Source organism: Tenebrio molitor, chromosome 7 (genome assembly GCF_963966145.1).
Source record: "Tenebrio molitor chromosome 7, icTenMoli1.1, whole genome shotgun sequence".
In the NCBI taxonomy this organism is placed as follows: Eukaryota; Metazoa; Arthropoda; class Insecta; order Coleoptera; family Tenebrionidae; genus Tenebrio; species Tenebrio molitor.
This window is the reverse complement of record NC_091052.1, coordinates 13,346,921-13,370,978: the sequence shown is the minus strand read 5'-3', so window position 1 is coordinate 13,370,978 and position 24,058 is coordinate 13,346,921. Positions and strand designations below refer to the sequence as shown.

General features: G+C 41.4%; 1 protein-coding gene across 3 annotated transcripts in view; it reads left to right on the top strand.

The window, feature by feature from the left end:
- Positions 1 to 24,058, top strand: part of Sema2a (Semaphorin 2a) — a 281,547-nt gene that overhangs the window by 250,192 nt on the left and 7,297 nt on the right. For all 3 annotated transcript variants that reach the window (XM_069054101.1, XM_069054100.1, XM_069054099.1), the window contains 2 exons: positions 14,130 to 14,192; positions 22,342 to 22,449. In XM_069054101.1, coding sequence (XP_068910202.1) covers positions 14,130 to 14,192; positions 22,342 to 22,449 — 171 coding nt within the window. The remainder of the gene's footprint in view (positions 1 to 14,129; positions 14,193 to 22,341; positions 22,450 to 24,058) is intronic.

Sequence of the window (24,058 nt, the reverse complement as noted above, 5' to 3'; positions counted from 1 at the left end):
TTAAAAAAACAAAGGACGACGTTTGGTGGAGACGTTAGTATTTGAAAATTATTAAATGCGACATGTGTAAAGGGAATGTTATTTATCAAATTATAAAAAAGGCGACAAAAGCAAAAAAAAAAACGCTGCAGCAATGGTTTTATTTTGTTTTTGTCAGGTGCTTTCATTGGAAAAAAAAAGCGCTCACATTTCACTTTGTCAAGAATCTTCGTAATCATTTGCACTATATTATTTAAAAAACTTAAACATACAGTTATGCAGTTTTTTGCATTCAATTTGTCACAATCAAATCTATAGAACACAGTTTTGAGATTTCATTTAACTCAAAGAGTAGTCAATGTTATGCAGATCATTTTTGCGGTGGTGTTACTCATGTCAACGGCGCTGGGAATTTGACGAGTGCGCAGCACGAGTCGAATTCGTAACACCACCACAAAAATAATCGGCATAACATTAACTACTCATAGTACCTACTCGTATTACAACTGAATATTTTTTCTCGTAACAGCAGAGTTATCGGTATTTTTCGTGTCGACCAAAGAGAGAACGAACTAATCTGCGCATCGACTTTCGCGTGCTAGATTTTTTCCATTTGTAAATCCCATACGAATCAATCTGCGCCTATAGTTTTGTGTGTCGCGTTTTTCGTTTAGTTTCCGGGATGGTCCGGTTCCGGTGGCGTCGGTCGTCCATTCTGCATGTAAATTATAGTCGGTGAGTGGTAAATGTGTTCAATAAAGGCGGTCTATGAGCACACATTCATTGTCATCTTATCACGGTGCGAATGCGTCCGACGGCCATGTGAAACCGCACCAGTAAGCCACGAACCCATTCACACAAATCGGCCGAACGTAATCAACTGTACATGACAAATGTAGCGCATTAAACAGACCATTCAGTAGAACTTTGTTAGACGACGGCGGCAGTTTACCACCTCCCCCGATCGGTTATTGTATTATTTTTTTTAATTATCGCCGGTCCGATTTATCGCTAAGTGCCACTTTGAGAAGCGACCCGGAAATCTAGATAATCGATCGGTGCGAATCGAATCGTTCGGATTACGACAAAATGAATAAATATTTAATTGCAGATTGGCACAATATTGAAGCCATATTTCTTGAAGGCTGCACAATGGAAAAGGAATTCCAATTATCGAGTCGAGATGTGCTAGAAGTAGAACGCGACGAGCACGGACCTTATAGATTGCGGTTATCATAGATACAATAAGTTCCACCGAAAGTTTACGATTTATTTCAATTATTAATTAACGAAGTTTCGAACCTCACTGATTGTTATGAGTTTAATTGCGAAATTAATGAAGCGAGGGTCTAGACACAAAGGGATTTTTTTTTCGCGGCGGCGTCGCCAGCTCCTTATCTCCAAGCCCAAATGAACACCTCGAGCTCTGACGAATCAACTGAACGTGCAAATTGGCCACTGCCACATATTTTCATTGAGAACTCTGTAACCAATTGAGCTAGATCGAATTTAAAAACTTATGAGTCTTATGACTATATTTATGGTGAAGCCGATGCAAAAAACTGCACAAGGCTATTTTGGCAGCAACTGAGGAAAATGAAGGGTACATTTTGCAAAAATGGTGGAGGCGCCGGAATATGTTTCTCCAAAATTGGCGATATCAGTTGGGTTAGATCAAATCTAAAAACAACGTTTTCTAGATGTATTCGTGACTAATCAAACACAAAGAACTGTATAAGTCTACTTCTAACATTGTCTGAGAAAAGTGGAAAAGTAGCTTTTGCAAAAATGGTGGAGGCGCCGGAATATCTTTCTCCAAAAGTAGCGATATTTCTGTAATCAGTTGAGTTAGATTGAATCCAAAAATCCGTTTTATAAATTGCTTTGCGACAAGTCGCAAAAAAACGACGTAAGTCTGTTTCTAACATTAAATGAGAAAAGTAAAAAATAGTTTTAAAAAATGGTGGATGCGCCGGAATTTTATTCCACAAAAGTGGTGATATCTCTGTAATCAGTGCAGCTAGATCGAATCTAAAAACTGCATTTTATAGATCTTTTTAGGACGAATCCAATGCATAAGTCTATTTTTAACAGCAGCTGAGAAAAGTGACAAAATACATTTTGCAAAAATGGTGGAGACTCCGGAATATATTTCTACAAAAGTGGCGATATCTTTGTAACCAGTTGGGTTAGATCAAATCTAAAAACAACGTTTTCTAGATGTATTCGTGAGTAATCGAACACAAAGAACTGTATAATTATACTTCTAACATTGTCTGAGAAAAGTGGAAAAGTATCTTTTGCAAAAATGGTGGAGGCGCCGGAATATATTTCTACAAAAGTGGCGATATTTCTGTAATCAGCTGAGCTAAATTGAATCTAAAATCTCCGTTTTATAGATTTATTTATGACGAATTGCATAAATCTATTTTTTTAGAATCTGCGTCTCTAATAGGTCTATTAGTGTTTTCAATTTGGAGTCGTTTGTCGCTATCTCTTAAAGCACTCGTAGTTTAATAGATCTCTAAGAAAATTTTTGTCAATATTTCAGTGTATTATTGTCATTTCCACCAAAAAATTTCCAATATTAATGTTCAAACTCTACTTTCTAAGATATGTAGCAGATGTAGTTGCACCGTTATCTTGAATTACCAATTAATACAAAATTCCCCAGAATTTGAAAATTTAATTTTTTTATTTAAAAATTAAAACAAGGGTGCAAATTCTAAAAAATAACATAAAAACTCGTTTTATAAGGGCATTGGCGCACTCGTCCCATACAAAACTCCCCTACGGGTCGTTTTCTACACTTGGGACTCGTGCGCCAAATGAACCCTTATAAAACTCGTTCTTTAATATACTATTTACCAGCAACTGAGAAAAATGAACAAATATATTTTACAAAATTGGTGGAAGCGCCGGAATATCTTTTGAATATAAATAGCGATACTTTTGTAACCAATTGGGTTAGATCAAATCTAGAACTGTGTTTTATAGATCTATTTGTGACGAGTCTATTTGTAACACTAGCTGAGAAAAACTACGAAAATGGTGGATGCGCCGAGATATATATGTTTTAAAACTGAGATTTCCGTTGGTGCTTGCACAAGATCAAATCTAAAAAGCTGTCTTTACAGATTAAATCTTGAGGAATTGAATGGTGAATGCGCCGGGATAGCTCCGAAATTTTAACTCCAAATGAATCGTCTTGGCGGTGGGTTTGTGGTTATTGTGCGACTCTCCGATTTATTTCAATTATTAATTAAGGAAGTTTGAACCGCGTCGATTGTTACGAGCCAAATTAGGAAATTAATGAATTTTCGTCAAACCGGTGGGTCTGTACTCGCGAATCACGAAACTGTTATTACTTTAGTTTAGTTTTCCAAGAGAATTCACTATCGACCGTTTACAAGTTGGAATTCTTTGTTGGTCGACTTTTTCGGGGTGGTTTTCCGCCCAACCCTGCCGCCTAATAAATTTATGATTAGTTCTCGTATTAACGTGAAACATTGGCCCTAACGATGCATGCCATGTCTGCACCAATCTCGTTTGATTCCATCATAATCAGGGCGGTATCACCCGCCTCTATACAAATCAGTCAGCTTCGGCACGCGAAATATTTATGATTAGGCCTCACGAAGGGAAACCCCGCGCCGCCCCCCTCAAAAAAAAGGAGAAAAAAATCACTCCAATCAGAGAAAACGACCGTTTCGCATTAATAACGCGCCCGACGTTCGGACGCTATTTATCCCACAATAATTTACAGTGGGGCCATTGTTTAATAAAATTCTTAACGAGAACGAGCAATTGAACCGTCATCTGCACCGGGTCCGGTCTCCTCCGCTCTAATCTGGACCTGCCGTTTAAATGACTCGTCCATAAATCTCACTTTTATATCGCAACGGCCGTTGTCGCCGCCACCTATGATCGCTCCACCACCGCCGGCCTGGTTTTAATTAATGGCCGCTGAAAATAAAAGCAACTCCAATATCCCGATTCTTTATGGACGCCATTTTGCACCGGCCCCCGTATTTTATCGGTGCCGCTGATGCCAGTTAATTTTTAATTTTGCAAAAACAACAACAAGAAGCGCAACGAGTGGCCCAATGAAGATCTCTGCGGTGCAGTTTTGAGAAATGGGCCAATAAGGAGTACAAGGATGAGGCAGTTAACACGTGTCAGGATCCATCAATCACGCCGCCAGAGGCGCCACCACCGCTTCCTTCGTCCTGGCACGCAAACAGCGGGAGCTTGTGCGGTCATTGTTTGGTGCTCTTTTATTGGCCAATCTGGTGCGATTTTATCCAGGAGTTAACGGTTAGCTGAGCCGTGGTCGTGTGTCCGCAACATAAATTCAACTTTTGTACGGCGAAAAGTCGTACGGGAGGGAGTCAATTATGCGGGTGGATTTATTTAAACGCGGACGTTTTCCGTGTCGAAGGGTCGAAACTAATTGGAAAACACTTGGGACGTTATTTTGGCCGAAGGTTTTTTGTTATCAGTTAATTACAGCTTCTAAATCCTCACCGTTCGATTCGAGGCCCTCTGTTTGCTTTGAAGATTTCTAAGTCGACGTGGAGTTATTAAATTGAATATCGAGAAACACCCCCTCGATTCTTTGTCGACGAACAGCCCAATGTCAATGTTTGGGCACTGACTGATTACGAAGGCACTCCTACGTTTTGCTTGTATTTGTCGAAGGGACATTTATAGAGACGCCTCCGGCCTTCAGGGGGAGATCATAGACGTTCATTACCATTAATATCTTTTTGTACCCCGATTTCCATTGACATTGTACTTGCACACCGAACGATTGAAAAACTGATCGTTCGTGCAACAAATTCGATTTGCGCCAGAGCTGCTCAACTCCGAGACTCAGGTGGATTTCCTAAACTTTGTCGCCATCATTAATGGGTTTTTTCGTGTTCATTTCGACAAAACAAATTTGCAATGTGTTCGACCAAAGCTTGAGATAAACTCATGCGGTTTATTGCATTCAATTAGTCACTATTTAATCTATAAAATGGAATTTGTTCATTTTATCTAGCGTAAAAACCAATTTGATTTAAAAAATATCCCGGCGCATCCACCATTTTTGCCACAACTTTTTTCGTTGTCTCAACTAATAGTTGATATGGAGTGTTGAGGTTTCTTCCATTCGATTCACTCCAACTCACTCTATCAGAGACAGTTTTTAGATTTAATCCAGCTTTATTGGTTACAGAGATATCGCTAGTTAATGCGAGGACAATTTCCCGGCGCATCCACCATTTTTTAAAACTATACAGGGTGTTATTGAAATCTGTCGCCAAATTTTAACCACGAGCTACTGGCTTCATGTAGAACTCGGAAAAAATATTTAAAAAATTCTATGTGAAAAAATAAAATGACATGTATTTTTTGAGCTACAATTTTTTTTATTGCTTTTAGTCTTCTACGTTGTCCCACAACCTCGTTGGTAAAATTTCGGCTCATTTTAAAAATACACCGTGTATATCATATTTTATAAAATGTACGCCATGCATTGGGGTACGTTTTATAAAATATGATAAACTGGGTGCGGAAATTTTACCTACGAGGTTGTAGGACAACGCAGAAGACTAAAAGCATTTTAAAAAATTTTAGCCAAAAAAATAAATGTCATTTTATTTTTTGACAGGATTTTTTAAATATTTTTCCCGAGTTCTACACGAAGCCGTGGTAAAATTTGGTCACGCATTTCAATAACACCCTGTATTTTAACTATTGCTTAGGATAGAATCATGAGATTCTATTCGTCATAATCAAAACTTAACGAAACACAGTTTTTAGCTGAATCAATTACGAAAATATCGCACCTTTTGTAGAAAAAAATATCCCTCCACCATTTTTTGCAATGCGTATTGTACTTTTGGAGCTTTTTCAGTTAATAGAATAAATTGAACTCTGTATTTTCGTGTTTGGATTCGTGGCAACTAGATCTATAAAAAACTGTTTTTGGATTTGATTTAGTTCAACACGTTACAGAAATATCATTACTGTTTTTTACACATCCCGGCGCATCCACCATTTTTCAAATTATATTTTGCAGTTTTCTGTATTAACAGTAGAAGTAGAGAAATGTCGTTTTTTGCACTAGATTCGTCACAAACAAGTCTGTAAGATACAGTTTGCAAATTTGGTCTGGCTCGAAGGATAACAGAGATATCTTTATTTTACTCGCTGCACCAGGATCATCATTCATCACTACTGCGTGTGGCTCTAATCAAATCAGAAGTAAGAAAATCCGAATTGATATCTCTTCTAATAGACGTTTCTTGTTGGGAAAGTGCAAGTTGTGCCGGTTCGATGTAACAATCACCCTTCAAATTTCCATTAATTAATCTTTTGTTATCCCTGTTGGAAAAACCACCGCCGTAATACATTATTAAAGGGGAAATTGCAAATACCTCTTAATTTTGCGGAAAGTGTATTTAATAACATTCGCACGAAGCTGAAAGCTTTTTAAGCGTAAAATCATTCACTCACCTTGTATTTTGGGCAGAATTCCGTTTAAAACGCTGTAATCCTGTACTTTCACCTTCGCTGCGAAGCTTTTAAGCATCCTGCTTCCATCGGATCTTGTTTTCAGCAAATATTGACACTTTATCTATCCGATTTTCTCGACCCGTCTCTGCTCGCTTACTCATCAACATCGGTTTGGAGCGTGCGGCGGGGACCTTTTTGTGGAGAAATCTTCGCACAAATTACACCATTATGTGACCCCATTGAAAATTATTATTTCTTTTTTCGGTGGGGAATTCGATTTCACAGTTATTTGGACGTTAACAATTTTAATTCGGCCCTTTCGACAAGATTTTCTCCGTCGGACGAGATTGTTAATTAAAATCGCAAAGAGAGAACTGCACTATTTCGTTTTCCTTTCCGGTGACGTGTGCCCCTCCCGATTTTAATTTTGCTCGAATGTCTTAGAGATATAAGCAAACACGATTCATATTACGAGCTAACCGACTTCAAAGAAACAGTGTACAAATAGAAAACGTAATACCGGAATACGTCTATGTCAACAATAATCAGAACTCAAATTGAAATTGCAGGTATTCTTGCCTTGAACCCCTTCAACTCGGGGCGAATGCAGATCCGCTTCCTTTATTTCAGGATCGCATTAATTCCTAGAGATGTGCTTAATTCCCTCTGTTTTTACGCTCGACTCAAGTTTAAACAGCTCCTCTAGAATTATTGAAAATGGCGGATGCGCCGGGTCCACCTAAACTAATATATTCCGGGGAACCGGTGCTAAATCGGACTTAATTCGCTCCGTTTCTTAACGAGGACCCCGGAATGGATGCCTTTCCGATGTAAAAATATCCAAAGTAGTTTTAGTTTCGCTATAAAAGACAAACTCACATTTACAGAACAGTATTCCGGCGCCTGAAAATGTTCATAAATTATACTCCTATTATTATCGTTTTCTAAACTGTCGTTTGAGATAGAAGTCATACGGTTTCTTGCATTCGATTCGCCACAAATAAACCTATAGGAGACAGTTCTTAGATTTGATCTAATTTTATTGATTGCAGAGATATTGTCATGTTTGGACAATCATTTCCCGGCGCATCCACCATTCTTGAATAACATATATTTCGGACTCTCACAACTATTACTCGGAATGACGTCATGAGGTTTTTTGTGTTCGATTCGTCATGATGAACTCTATAAAACCCAGATTTTAGATTTGATCTAGCGCAGTTTGTTACAAAGATATCGACACTTTTACAGAAAAATATTCTGGTGCGTGCAAATTTTTTTTACTCGACTGATTTATGATTTCCTGAATTTTGTCGCCACCATGAATGTTTTTTTTTCTGTGTTCATTTCTGCAAAACAAATTTGCAGTTTTGTTCAACCAATGCTTGAGATAAACTCATGCGGTTTATTGAATTAGATTCGTCACGATTTAATCTATAAAACGCAGTTTGTAGATTATATCTAAAGTAAAAACCAACGAAGATATCGTTAGTTTTGATTTAAAAAAATATATATCCCGACGCATCCACCATTTTTGCAAAACATTTTTTGCCGTTTTCTCACCTGATATTTGACACAGAGTTATAAGGTTTCTTGCATTCGATTCGCCACAACTCACTCTTTAAGAGACAGTTTTCTTATTTGATCCAGCTTTACTGGTTACAGACACATCGCTAATTATTGTGAAGACAATTTCCCGGCCATTTTTAAAACTTCTATTTTCCCGGATTTTTCTAAACTCTTACTTAAGATAGAGACATGATGTTTTGCATTATATTCGTCATAATCAACTCCACGAAACGCAGTTTTTAGAATTGATCTAGCTCCTCAATTGGTTACAAAGATATCGCTCTTTTTATGCAGCATATCCCGGCACCTCCACCATTTTCACCAACATATATTGACAATTTTCTTGGGTAATGGTGGAGCCATGGGGATTTTCGTGTTCGATTCGTCTTACGAGTACTTACGCCTCTCAAACGCAGTTGTTAGATTTGATATAGCTCAAACAGTGACGAAGATATCGAAGAAGTGTAAAAATCTGATATCACTTCTGATAGATGTTTTTCTTGACGAGACCCCCGGAACGAACGCCTTTCCGATGCAAAAATATCCAGAGTAGTTTTAGTTTCAATTTGACTCGTCGACCGTTCGGTTTGTTTTGGAAATCAGTTTCGAACTAGCACACTGACGGAATTCGAAATCAGTTCGGCGTTTGAATTCCCTTACTTCGTTCTAATCATTGAGGTGGAGACGTGCTTCGCAATGTTTGACTCCTCCAGAGTCGTGCTTCTCTTAACTGTTGGTTTAAAGCGGTCGAAAATTCGCGTTTCGGAACGGTAAATCCGGACACGTTTTAAAATTTTGTTTAATTTTTTTCGGTCCGTTGCAAATTCAAATCGAGCGAATTTGCATAGAGTGGAGTAATCTGGGTCGTTACAGAGGCCGTTTTTTTCGTCGAGTGCAGTTACAATATCGATAAATTCCCATTATGACCACGATATTGGGCAAAAATATATTATTTGGCGTTTCAACAGACGATAACGTTTTAAAAATTGCTTTTGTATTTCATGTTTATTGTGATGGGGTCTAATAAAGGTGGAGCGTTACAGTGTCAATAAAAACCGGAGCGGCGTTTATTTTACGCTTTTCCGCAACTGACGACGAACTAATAATAAGCGAAACGTCGGGACCGGTCCGGACGGGAATTTACGTGCAAACATGGCGGATATTGGAAGTAACGGAAGAGAATAAGAGACCCCATTTGGAATGTTTAAGAGTGGAGCGTCGCCGGGGGCGGTAATAACTAAGCATTCATATTATAAGCTTAATATTGGAGTCGCGTCGAGATACCTTAATGAAAGAGTCGGGGGCGGCACACATCGTAAAAGCTGGAGCGGAGTGAATAAATACGGTTCCGTTTAATTTTCACTTTGCCGGAAAGCAAACCGAATCCGGGTACCAATTACGTCGCAATAACCGTGATCGAATGATTTACATTATCGGGAGGCCTCCGGAAAGGAGCGTGGTGACCCGTTCCGGGAAGAAAAATTGCGGAAAGTTCGGTGGCTCATCGGTCGGGGAGCGGGGCGCGCTTTTCTTGGACGGTTAATATAGCATTTGCTTAACACTAACTACAAAAGTTTTCCCTGGTAATTGTAAAACTTGTTAGAAATTTGTGTGTAGCAGGGGCCATTACGGCAATGTTTCGCACTTTTGGGGTGAAAGTTTGCGCCGGTTACTAAATAATGCACGGGAGCGCGTGATGTATATCAACCGTAATGGAAAAGAATTTCTTTCCCTCTGGAAAATCAAACCGAAAAACAAATTACGCGAGACGACTACCTCTACTACCCTCGCCGCGTGCGCTCTCTCACCCCCGTCGACATCACCGACAGACACGTACTTAAACTTGTAAAAAATGATACTATTTGTTAAGGTAAACGTTTTATTGCTAATCATTTACGCTGAGGCGGCGACTCACCGACTAAGCTTTACATACGGACATTTGTCAACCCCTACTCGGAACAATGCAGCCAGATTGCAACCCTCCGGTACGCCGAAATGGAGCCATTTGTTTCTACCCTCGAGAATTTTGCTGCTCGTATCAAATTACTTCTTTGCATACGTTAAATAGCATCAAAGTCTGCCTCCTCATTTTTTTTTAATTGTTGAAAAATGGTGGAGGCGCCGGGCCCAACTGCAAAAAAATTTGCACTCAATTTTCTGATCTTTGGTTTTCTAAACGTCCTGTTTCCAACGACCACCTAAGAAAGTAATCAATTTGCGGCACTCGTGTGATTGCCGCACTCGTGCGAAATGCTCGTTGCGTAAATTACTATTTTCAGAGGTCCCACTCAAACTCTTTGATTATTTCCTCTGGGTTCTTCGAGAGAAAGGCCTAAATCTTTCACTTTAGTTGTCTGTTGCCTTTACAGAAAGCTCAATGAGATACGCAGTGGAGGTAAATACATATTTTCCCCTCAACTAGAGCCAGATATGCCACATTCTTCTCTTATAGCAATATTTCCACTTGATGGCCTCGGTTTTACTCTCTAGTACTTTGTTCCCCTTGACGTGCTACATTTATTCAAAAATTGCAAGCTTTAGGAGAAACAAAATTTGATTTTTTTTAAGTGCTCGTTAATGTTATCCAAAAATGATTCACCCAAAAAAAGTCATTATTGAATTGTCGCACAAGGGCGTTTGGAAATAAAATGAATATGTATTCAAATAGTTTCAATTTCCGACGTTTTATTTACTGACAGTGCTGCACATTGGTTAAGCAAAAAGCAGATACATACATAAATGAGTACTTTTATAATTTGAATCTTTGATTAATGTGTGGTTAACGTTCTAGTCCGAGAGTGGATAAAAACAAATGTATTTAATTTTAAAATTAAAATCTGAGAGAAGCGATGGAAATATTTTTTGAGGATCACACGTCTGTCTGACCAGGAATGATTTTTTTCTAATCATATTAAGAAATGTGTACTTTTTCATTACGTAGAAATAAAAAATATATAATTATTACTCAATTGTCATAGTGAGAATTGACCATTTCCATTCGAATGACTTACTCCACTCGCCTACGGCTCGTGGTCGCAAATTTCATTCTCATGGAAATGGCCAACTTTCTCACTCCTTGAATAATATACGATTTTTCAACAGGAGAACAGGTAGATATTGTAACAGTGGTATAGCAAAATAATCAAAAAAAAATCAAACGGTACACCGTTGTTGGCCATTGTAAACCGAATGGCGTCTGATTGCTTTTCTGTTTTAAAAAGTTCATACAGCTCGCTCTGGTGTTGCTTGATGTAGATTACATCGTACACGAAACTTTTACCGAGGGTCGTAGAGATTTAATTTCATGACATCGGTGTTGCATTATAGTGGAAAGAATATTTTGTTGGCCACATGTTTTTGAAATAATGATTTTTTTTAACGTGGAAAAATGGTGTGTTCAAATTACGCGAAATGATCGATCCTCCTTGATAATTCGAACGTAATGAGCTTATCAGATTCCTCGTTGTTGTGCGATTGTGTCGGTGAGCCTCTCGGTTCTTCGTTGATTTGGAATTGTTGGGAGCGATTGTTGTCGTGTGTTCCGTGCTATTTTACATGCAGACGCGATCTCGCCGAGCCAATTGCTATTGTGATATTCCGAATATAGCACCTTTCATTGTTCGAATTAAATTTTAATTGGCTATAAATTTAAGCTAATTGTACCTGGAAATATTGTAATAACACATAAACAGAGAAAATGGAACTCGAAAATTTATAGAGCAATAACTCGACGGGAGACCAATAGCAATTTTGAGTAGAAACAGTGAGCGAGCAATCGAAGCCGCCGAACGAATCTCGCTTATTGTTTCGTTTCGATTTTGCGGCGAAATTTTTTAATCCCCGCCTCGAACCGGACGCGGTGAAGAAACAATGTTCGCAAAGTAACGAGGCTTGTCAAATCGTCCAATAAATTAGTGGCGCCGCCTCCGCCGACTCTTGCCCCACCGAATAAATTCTGAAAGGTTAAAACAGGAGAGATTGTTATTGGTGCAATTCTAACCGGGAGCAATCGGCAATTGTAGCCGAACGACAGCAAACGTACGTAAATTCAACGTGTCTCAAACTAATTAAAGTAGTTAATTCCGTTTCCGGAACAAATGACGCCCATTATTCGTCTCCTCCTGGTCCGCAGAGGCTTCGCCGAGACGGTCCCCGCGGAGGGGTCCGACGCCGAAACGCAAAACGTGTTCCCGACCGGAAACCGAGCGGTTTTCCGGATTTTTCCGCGCCATAATCGTCCTTTTATCAATTCATGAAGATGGACGAAGGTACTAATCGCCCGAAAGTGCTGGTTTCACGTCAAAGAGACGAAAGGAAAAGCGGCTCGCACCGTCGTAATTGTTTTATTTGTCGGTGCGAGAAAAAAGAAACAAATCCGAGCGACGACATCACCTCCGTTCGCGACACGGGTTCGGACAAAAATTAATTGTTCGTGTTTTGGAGGTCGTGGCGTTTTCGCCAATAAAGATTTATTTGTTATCGAAGAATTGGGGGCTCCAGAGCAGACATTATAAAGTCGGCCATAGGAATGGCATAAAACTCGAAATACATTTATGAAAAGAGCCATTATTCCATAAAACTTTATCGCCCTCGTCGACTTGCCGAGAAAAAGTCTATTTAAAAATGCAGCGAGCTCCACTCGGGCTCTTGTATATTTTTATCGGTCGTAAAGAAAGGGTTGGTCGGAGTTTTAAATTTGAAATTTGTCTAAGACGGTCTTGGCGGGCCTCCGGTAATTTCTCTAAATGGCCGCACAAGCCGGTAACTGCTCCGTTTAATTAAAAATCTCACCCCGAACCTGTCCGCTCGAGTGGGGAGGGGGACGCCGAGAGTCGAGATAAATAAGGGAGGCTTTCGAGCACCCACTCCTATCGGTAAACGAACTAAATATTTGTTCGGCATTTGTTTGTATACAGGGTGAGTTCTCGCTATTGTGCCTTCAATCAAGTGGTCAAGGAAAGTCGAGGGTTTTGTGTCGGCGTTACGGGTCAGGGATTCGAAATGTTTATCCTTCTGGGCCAATTTACATCCGGCTTTGTCGGATTTGCAGATTTGCTAAATTAATTTTGTCGAATTGTTTGACGGCGGCGGCGGCGGCGGATCTTCTTTAGGTCGTTCAATAAATTCATCAGTTCGACCGCCCCCGGCCGCACGAATCACATGTTATTGTTACATGGCCACATTGGAAATGGAAATTTGCTCGCCGGAGGGGTTTTTCATTGTTTATTCGCTAATTAACTCGCCAAATCGGACGAATTTGGCGAGAAAATCGCTAATCGCTCAGGGGGATTGCAGTGTGAAGTCGCTGCGTGGACGACCAAAACGTTTTCACATTTTTCCCGCACGCTTTCCCACACTGTCAACCCTTCTATTATTCATAGACCACATCAAAAAATTATAGTTTAGTTTCCGTTCCACGAATTGCCCTTCAAGCTACACCGCTGCCGGTTTGACTAAGTAAAAGTCATCAATAATTCAAGGTTCAACTAAAATATTATTATCGGATTGGCCCAATAACGTAATGTTTGTGCCGGCTCTGAACCTGTCATCTAAACGACATCAATCATACAAAACCAATCATTGATTCGTTCTGATAAATTCACAGATATTATCAGTCTCGTAAACTGAAAAAACAAAAATTATTGTATTGTCGCGTACTGAGGTGATGTCATCTCCAACAAAACAGAAGCGAAATAGTTGTAGTTAGTTAGCAGCAGCGAATGATCGGCGAACCAAGACGATGTTGCACGAGTTAAAAAAATCGTGGTAGAGTAAAGCCGCCCTGAGATATGACATTTGGTGGGGGAAATATGCGCGGACAAAATATTCCAGTGGCGTGGCAAAACCAGTCACAGCAGAGAACAGCGGTCACAGCTGAACACCCCTATTTTACGAAAGATGGACTCGTCCGACTGTTTTCCGTCTACGCACACCCCACCAAATGTCATATCTCAGGCCGGTCTAATATTCTCGTCCTCCAAGCGTTGTCCATGGGGTCCAGATCTGGTCTTTGCGCGCACTGCACTTTTGCCTCGATACTGTGCGAATCGATCTAATTTTTTGTTCTTTTCCAGAGAGACGCCTTGAACCTGGAGCCGACGAACGTGGCGAGCTGCGTATCCAAGGGAAAATCGGAGGTGAGCATGATGTAGCAGTAGTTCGTCGCCGTCTGAATTTCTTAAACTGTTGTTATTTTATGTATAAGGCGGCGCAACTATTTACGCGACGACTACAAATTTCTCGCTTTTATGCGTCACGTTCCCCTAAGAAATTGCATTTTAAATTATGACGGGACCTGCAAGATACTCCGACACATCCACACGTCCTCCCCGGACGGGATTTAACGGATTTCGAATTTCTGAAATGTTTATCTCATATTTTTCGCGAATACGTAATCGAGAGGACGTCTCGTCCTTGGCGATTTCGCGATCGATCAATTCGAGTCGCCGTCGATAAATAAGTCGTTGCAAAATTCGGCACAGCTCTTTATTAAAAGAGTCGTGTTTGCCGATCGAAACCCATCACTGTCAATGAGATGAGAACGCCGCTGCGACACATTCACTTTCGAGGGGCGACGTGTCTCGTTGACGAGGGACTATTTACCCCTCTTCCTGTACCAGGACCGCTTATCAGGTATCTCTCGCTCTCTATATTCACTTACTCGTCCCCGGTTCATCGCGGAAACTACATTCAAAAGCGAAATGAAATACCGTCGGCTCGCACTTTTCCCGATAACTGGCGTCGCTAATTTTCGCCTCCCGACCGTTGCGGATCGGTTCACGCCGCCCAACCGGTGCGGATCGGACCCGATCCATCATTTATTCCTTGCGTGAGTTTGTAAGTGTCAAAAGCTCGTTCTGATTGACGAATGACATGTCTTTCAACATCGACCATGATCCGGAGTATGAATAAAAACACGGGACGTCGTTTAATTCAATAGAACTTGTCACGATAACATTGACAAATGCTGTTTTGAACAACGGACGCCCTGTGCTTTTCCGTAATTATCAGAAACGCGAAACGCTATTTAAGACCCTCGACAGGTGCTCGACGAGCCGAAGACGCTGCTGCTGCTGCTGCGATTTATTGCATCCGGAACCACCTCCGTCCGAGATATTTAAAATAAAAAATCCGACGAGGGTGGTGCTCGAGGGTGTATTTAAGCAAACGAGGTTGGCATCGCCATAATTTGGTGGTCCGCGTTTTGGGCAAATGCCCTTTTTGACGGATCGTTTGGAAGGAGCGAGCGGACTGAGTAATGGTGGTTTCGCGTGCGCTCACCCCCTAATACCTAATAGTGGGAGTCGTATTGGTTTTATACCTAAATTTGCGATGTTTACGTTTTCAATATTCGTCGATGTTCGGCAATAAAAATCGCATTCCTCCCTGATTAATTAGCTGTCACGGTTCCGTTAATAAACCGGAGGAACGGGAGCCTTTTAAAATGATATCGTTTGCTGATCGCACACAGGATCTAAGTTTCAATTAGTCCTTTAATAGCGTTTACTTGTTCCTGCTTATTTGACTTTCGCTTTCGCTCGCTAATAAGATAACTTATTTTAAGAATCCTTTTATTAAAACGAAAAGTAGCTCTCTAGCAGCAAGCAGCGCCGTCTCCCCGTCTTGTTTTTGTCGTTACAATTAAGGAGATGGAATCCGTGAATATCTCTTTATATTTAATTATGACTTTCCGAATTAATTTCGCCAGTTTACCGAGTCCGAATCTTTAATAATAAATTAACGTATCTGTGACTGGAGGAGACTTAATTAAACAAATTTGCATCCCGATTCCGCACCAAAATATTATTATTTGCTAATTGAAGTCTCAATCAGGCCCGTCGAAATGACGCCGCCGACACGAAATTGAAATTAATTTTGACTCCGTTCTTCTGACCTCATTTGTAATTCAAATTCCGCCCCCGGAGGATGCGATAGAACAATGCATTCGTGGCGATGAGCAACCATGTGTTCTAGACCGGATCCCGATGAAACGGGAACATTTGCAGGAAAGAGAACCGGCGGACATGTGAAGGGGAGGAAAGGGGATGAAATGGTGGTGGCGCGCACCAACTAAATACCCTCCAGATTACCAAAATCCGACGGGATCGATCTGTCCCAATTAATGACGGAAAAATTATTCCAGTTTCTGTTATTGCTTCCGGGAAGTGCGCTCCGTTTGTTCTGTTTGTCCCTTGGAACTTGTAGCAATTTGCTGTTCGCTTAGATTGCAGTTTAAATTGCAGCTAATGGATTGCAGTGCATGTGTTGCAGAAGAGCGGGCTTAAAGCGTGTCATGCAAATTTATCCCATAATAAGGTTGTGTCGGAGCTCTCGACTACGGTGGTTCCCTTTAGTACAGACGTCGAGGGATTTTTCAACAGGAATTTTGCACTGCATTAGCACTAATTCCGACCGAACCACCTTTGTCACTCCTCGCTTCGACCCTCGGCACCTTTTAATCGTCCCAGTTGAAAGGTTAATTTCACTCGATCCAAACCAAACAGTGAATTATTAAAATCGCATCTAAACTCTGTCCGTTCTAAAAGTGGAAACAATTTATTCAATTCAAGAACTTGTCAAGACCAGTTAGAAGCTAAACCTTCCCTAGAAGATATCCAAATAAAAGAAAAACTATCCAAAATACATTTTCTATATTGTCCCCATTTTTAAGACGAACGAGTTATAGATTTCATCCAAACCAAAAAGTGAATTATTGAAATCACATCTAAACTCTGTTCGTTCTAAAAGTGGAAATAATATAAATCCAACTAAAAACAGTCGTGTTATGAAAACTGTTATTAAACTTTTGTCAAGTGGCAAGTATTCTCGAGAAGATATCGAAATTTAAAAAAAAATTGGCCAATAGAATTTTTTTGTATGTCTCTACTTTTAAGACGAACGAGTTATAGACTAGAGATGATTTCTGTAAACATCTCGTTGAACTTTTCCAATTTCCTGCCTCACCTTTGTCGCCGTTTAACGAAAAGCGTTCGGTGCTGCAAGGATGGCTGTCCCTCAGCAGTTTTCCACTAGTTTTCCGGACGGCGGCGTAATCCATGAGCCTTCTCTTTCAGCTGCGTCGCATTATATTTATTCTGTTTGCACTTTCCGGTTGACACTTATCGACAGATCGTCCGGGTGGCGGCGGTGCACCTGCCCCCGATCCCAAGTGCTTCATAAAGCCGGATTTATGCCCGTCGAAATTATCCGTCACGAGTCGTTCGGTCGGGAGCCGATACGTTTTATATTCAATAACGCGTGTAATTGGGAGTCGCGCGCCGCCCCCGGCCGCCGCCAACTTGGCCCGGTAATTAGGCGCAAAAACCTAAACGCTTTTAAATAGAGGCGATTAAATGTCGATTCGGTCGCGAAGAACTCAGATAATTTGGACGACGTGATGCTTGCTTGATTAGCATGCAGAAATTTGTGTCCTTAATGCTGATGGACGTGGCGGTGCAGCCGAAATCGCGCACTCATCACGGACTAATTAAAATGCAATATTCAACGACTACACACTCGCTTTTACAATTAGTCCAAGTGCCATACACGCTAAATGGGTCTAATTGGAAAAACGGCCCTCTTCAATTTGTTTGCTTTGCCGACTGGTTTAACGCCGCTTTCATCTTAATTATTATTTATTTCTGGCGCTTTCGTTTCGACGTATTAATTGGGACGGTCTTGGGATGGCACTTTCGCCCTCAAACGACTATTACTTTAATATTCTGAATGTCTTTACCGGCACCCTCTCCGGGGACCATTAGGTCTGCTGCACTCGGAAACATGCATGAATATTTAATTCGGCCAAATCGAGTCGGGAGATTTTTAAACAAATAGTGGAGAGGATGCCAACAACTATTTTTATCGCAGAACTCGACGAGAGAAAGTCGACAGCTTAAGAATCGAGACGAGAGCTTCCAGACCAAAAAGTAAAAAGCAGTGTACACCGTTTACGCTAAAAGAGTACGCTGAAAACAATCGAAGAAAAGTTCGACGAAAAAAGAAAGCTTTCTAAAATAAAAGCTATTTTGACGCGGGGATCTAGGTAAAAAGAGAGCTTGAACGTCAAGACGAGAAGCTGTAGAAGAAAATTTATTACGTACAGCATTTACAGTGAAATAAAGATAATAGTAATAAAGAGTAAACATAAACATAATAAAGAAGAAATTTAGTAGTCCAAATTATGTCGATTATTTTTCAAACTGGTCACGAATTATCAATTGTGCGTGGGAATGAATCCACGAGTGCGGCAGCACGAGTGAGATTCGCAAGCACAATTGAATGAGTGAAACCAGTTTAAAAAATGTTTCCAACAACACAAAAAAGACACGTGAGTCCATTTGGAAGCAATTCTCAAGGCTGCATTCATTTGTTAAAAATTATCGCTGGGATCACTAGTGGTATTACCGATACAATTTCCACGAGTGGGAATATTCGGTCCAATTTTGTTTTTATTGGTCCATTTTTAACAAATGACAGGTGAATGGAATAGTCAAAAAAATATTCTGCCATTTATAAACGCTAATTCGAAAAGATCAGAGAAGTTTGCAATTCTGAATAATTAATCTGGTCCACCAGGTGTTGCTATTTTCATGGAAATCGGTACAAGAAGTTGTAAAAATAAAGTTTCGCCTTTTTTGTTTTTGAACGAAGTTATTTACTTAATATCGGATGGACATGACTGAAACTTCGTAACGAACTTTGCGGACGCTGCAACTGTTGCATCCGCTTCGCGAATAAGAAGACATAATTAAGCTAAGATCGGTTGAGTCTTGTTTAAAGTTGTGTCTTTGTCCTTTGTTGCCAATTAAATGTTACTGGGAAAAAATAAATAAATGTATAAAACCGACGTAAACGGATTCGCGAATTAGAAAATGTATGGGAGTGTCCTCGGAGCTGGAATCGTTCCGGTGAGTCGAAGCGACGATAAAACTGAGCATTTATTTGAGAATCTTCTTACGTTTAAAATCTGTCCAGGTTTATCATCCCTGAATTGCCGCCATACTTTCTAAATTGCGCTCTATATTACTCTAAGAGACTTTTATGAAGGAGACACGTTTCATGGGAGACTGTTTCGTCTTCGGCAGTGCGTTACAAACAGGTGGATTCTTATTTGACGAAATTGCACATAATTCAAAGGAGGAATTTATTCCATCACCTCCGTATTGACCCGGCGCCTCCACCATTCCTACCAAGCCTGCACGACTCCATCATTTTTACAGAGGCAGCACGGGATTTCCACCATTATTTACTTATATCTGCTTGAGCTCTGCTGGTGCCTCTACCATGTTTACATGTGCTCTCTCGGCGCCTCCACCATTTCTACCAGGGCTGCACGAGCTCTCCCAACGACTCCACTAGTTTTACTTGAAGCTGCATGAACTCTTCAAGCGCCTCCATCATGTCTGCGTGCGCTCTTCTGATGCCTCCACCACCCTTTACCATGTTTACATGAGCTCTCCCGGCGCCTCCACCATTTCTACCACGCCTGCACGAGCTCTCCCAATGACTCCATTATTTTTATTGAGGTTCCACGGACTCTCCCTCCACCTTTACTGTTTTTACCACATGTGTGTGTAAGCCCTCCCGTCGCCTCCGCCATTGCGTCTCACTCCACCATTTGCAATTGTCTAAAATTTTATTTTCCGAGGGAATCTGATTAACGCTCGCGCGCGTAATGAAAAGAGGAGTTAATTGAATCATCTCTGGAGTAAATTGTGGATATGACTTTAATCGCTCCGGGAGTGCTCGCTCGCCGATGTTTATATTTTAATTTATCCATTCCGGCGAGCTTACATTATCCGTGTAATTCGTAAAGCATTTTTAAACCACTCGGATGCAAAGCCCTCCTCAAAAGCCACTCGTTCGACTGCTCGCCAATTAACAATAAGCTGTTTACAATAATACCGAGCGCACCCGCTCTCCTTCTCCGTCTCACTTTCCGGGATCTTTATCGGTCCATAAAGGATTCGTCCGTTTTTGTTTCGAGCTGTATTATTCATAATCCGTGTCGTTACTCGACGAATTTTGTTTGTCGACGTTGTTTTCGATTTCCACCTGGATTTGTCGTTTTTCCGCAGGTCCTAATTTGATTTTTCCGATATCCCAAATTACTTACATTTCAAAGAGCATTCCGCTGTCGGCACGGCCGCGGACCTTTTGCATGTTCCATTGGCAAATGTCCTTTGTAATCGTCACCCCACACAGTTGTCAACTCGATTTCCGATCGAACGCACACGTGGAAATAGTGCGCTCGACTCGAGTTTTTTAACTTTTAAAACCGCCGCCGCCCGAAAAAATAAAGGGACGGCTTATTATCGAGTGCGATCACGTAGTGCATTTAAAGTACACACTTTCGGTGCCGCCGCCGACAAGCATCTATTTGCCCGGTTGCGATATTGATCCTTACGGGGGACAGGGCAAGGAGGAGAGTCGTTCCGCTTTCGGAGTTCCTTGAAAACAACTGAAACTGCACTTCGGGTGGTTGGCCGAGTTGATGTTTCAAAACTGGAAAATTACTGTCGGCTATTTCGTGTCCCTGCCAAAATAAGACCGACCGTTTGCGTTCCCTTTTAAAACGCCACGTCGCGGAAACGTGTTTTACCATAAAATGGAAGAGACGCCGCCACCGGGGACGGTTCGCCGCCGGTTTACGTTCGGACGGGTTGATTAGTTTCGCGGATTCGCCGCCGCCGTCGCCTAATTTTTGCCGCACATGGATATGGGGCCGGCATTCGACTTTCGGGTCCATTAAACTTTTGGCATCTAATTTAATCTGGCACGAACGTGAATCCTGAACATGAAAAGTTATCCAGTTATCCACTTGTTCTATAAATTTGAGCTTGTAACGTGACAGTTTTACATAGAGCCTACTTTATATTCTATATAACTTCATAAAACCACATAGCTCATACATGTACGCGAATTTCCACTATATTATTAAATAGCTCCTAATTCAAATGGAAGCGTTGTGTCTCGTCCCATTCGGATAAATGCCATTATGTTCAAACGTGATGGTTGATAACGAACCGACAGCGTTGATTAAAATATTTTTCGCATCGATTTTCTACGTCAAACGGACAAAAACCCAATCACGACCGGAACTCGTCAGTCCGACACGCAAAAACTAGCCGCAGTTGCACCAACGATAAACCACATTTTCAAGAATTTCAAAAAAAAAAAAAAAGTAATGACGAGCGCTCACCGGATCGCATCGTACGCATCTACCGCCCTTGCGTACGGCGACTTGTTGGGCGCCAACTGTAAGCACCCACGCCAGTACATAATTCATCTTCAAATCCAGACGTGCACGCTTTTTGTCCTGACGTGATGGTCGCGTCGAATGTCGTTGACTCTAACGCGATCACGCGTGACCGGTTGCATGTCTTATTGTTTTTCGTTGTTAAAGCGGGAAAGTTTCGCCGACTCGTTCGCCGTTAATTAAGCGTAAATTTCCCCTAATGATGTAGTTCGGCGCTTCACCTGCTCCATTTAACCTCCCAAATGGAAAAGGAATATAAATCCGGAGCGGGTAAATATATAAATCGCGAAATGACCAGTGAACAAACAAGAGCGGGATTTACGACCCGTCGTCGAGTTGCAGTGTTGAAACTCCGGGGAGAAAAAAAAAACTAAACCGGCTCTTAAAATTAATCTTCCGCTCCGGGGAATCGCCTTTCGCGATTCTTTATTTCGCCGAGTATTAATGTAATCGCGTATGAAGCATGTTCTAATCCTGGCGCGGTCGTTTCTTTCTTCTGGGGCGAAGGCTTGTCCGGGAGTTTCCGTGGGGCAGCATGAATGTCGAGAGGAAACGGTCGGATATTCGCGGATCGCTCGTAAGACGGAAGATCAAAATTGAATAACGCCCAGTTCGGGGAAAGAAGGAAGTTTGTAGCGTTTCTCGGTGTCGAATCACAATGGCTCTTAACCTCCGACCGCGGAAATACAGCTTGGCTATCGATTCCCCATGGGAACAACTTCTTATATAGTTGGAAAAAGTTGAGTTCCCGACGGCGCAAAAAGCTCTGATCGGTCGATTGGTCCAGAAATTGGCGTGTTATTCGCCACTGACCGCCGGGACCGGACACGTTAGCCCCTCACCATATGATTCGAATCGCGTAAGGCAAGAATTTATCGCCCTTTTATTTCATACTTCGCCGATCGACACTCGTTCCAACAGTGCATCCATCCACTCTCTCTCACGTCTAATCGGCGTGCCTCAAGGGTCGAACTTGAGACGCGCGATTTTTCCTCTCGTACACTTTCTCATCCGATCTTCTTTTCCAGCATTTCGACTGCCGCAACCACATCAGAGTCATACAGTCGATGGGCGATGGCAGCAGGCTCTACATCTGCGGGACCAACGCTCACAACCCCAAGGACTGGGTCGTCAACGTAAGTCATAAACAACTTGAGTTTCAGCGCGATGGGCCCAACCCATCACAATAATAAAAATCAAAGCGTTTACCACTAACAAGTCTTATCATCTGTCGATCGACAGATCGACAGTCACGTGGTGGTTTTCACACGTGGAAAAACTCCTCGCTTGCGACAATCGTTGCCATAGTTTCTTGTCGTTCACATTGGAGAGTCGACAGAATTAAGGTGGAATTAAATAAAGTGAAGCGGTCGGGGGGAGCAACACCGCAGCTTTGCTATTATGCTGATGTGGAACTGCGGCTTTTTCGACCTATTTATAGACGTTACAATCCATAGAGGGAAATTTTATGGTTCGATCACATGACAAGTCGCTCGATTTCGCCGGTTTATGAGCCCGTTTAAAAAATGACATCGGTCTGGGGGAGGAGCATCCGTTTTCAGCCGGAGAAGAACTGGAGAAGTTTCTTTGGTTTCTGATCGATCAGAGAAGAATTGTAAAGAAACCGGCAAAGTTTCATCGATTCCTGGTCAATCGCGGAAAAATTGTGAAGAAACTAGAGAAATTTCTTCGATTTCTTGTGAATCGGAGAATTGTGAAAAAACTAGACAATCTGAGAAGAGTTGTGAATAAACTGGAGACCTCTCTTCGAAGAAACCGGCGAAGTTTCTTTGATTTCTGGTTAATCGGAGAAGAATTGTGAAAAAACTAGAAAAGTCTATTCGATTTCTTGTCAACCTGAGAATTGTGAAAAAACTGGAGAAGGTTCTTTTACTTTTGGTCAATCTGAAAAGAATTATGAGTAAACTGGGGAGATTTCTTTGATTTCTAGTCAATCAGAGAAAAATTGTGAAGAAACCGGCGAAGTTTCTTCGGTTTCTTATCAATCGGAAAATTATGAATGAGCTGGAGAAGGTTCTTTGATTTTTGATCAATCTGAGATTGTGAATAAACTGGGGAACTCTATTTGATTTCTGGTCAATCGGAAAAGAATTATGACGAAACTAGATAAGTCTCTTCGATTTCTCGTCTTGGAGAAAGTTCTTTGACTTTTGGTCAATCTGAAAAGAATTGTGAATAAACTGTGGAGATTTCTTTGATTTCTAGTCAATCCGAGAAAAATTGCATAGAAACCGGCGAAGTTTCTTCGATTTCTTATCAATCGGAAAATTATGAATAAGCTGGAGATGGTTCTTTGATTTTTCATCAATCTGAGAAGAATTGTGAGGAAAATTTCTTCGATTTCTGGTCAAGAAGAAGAACGGCCAAGTGTCTTCGATTCGCGTTGGATATTTTATTTGGCCGGGGACCACCTTCGCGGGATCGCGGACGTGGAGCGGCACCAGTTGCACACCGCCGGCGAATTATTTATTTATCGGGGCGTAAATAATCCGAAATCCATTATACGGAATCGCCGTGTCTTTGGGTATTATCGGGGTAATATCGCGGGGACCTCGACGGGGGGCAAAGCAAATGGGAAATCGATGTGATTCTTGGTGGCGAGCATCGGTAATGCAGGCGTGAATCTTTAATACCGTTGCACACGGGCCCCGGCAGGTCGGCGAGGGTGGAGGACGTCTTATCGCATTTCGCAGGAGCATTTCAACCTCGCCCGTATTTCGCATC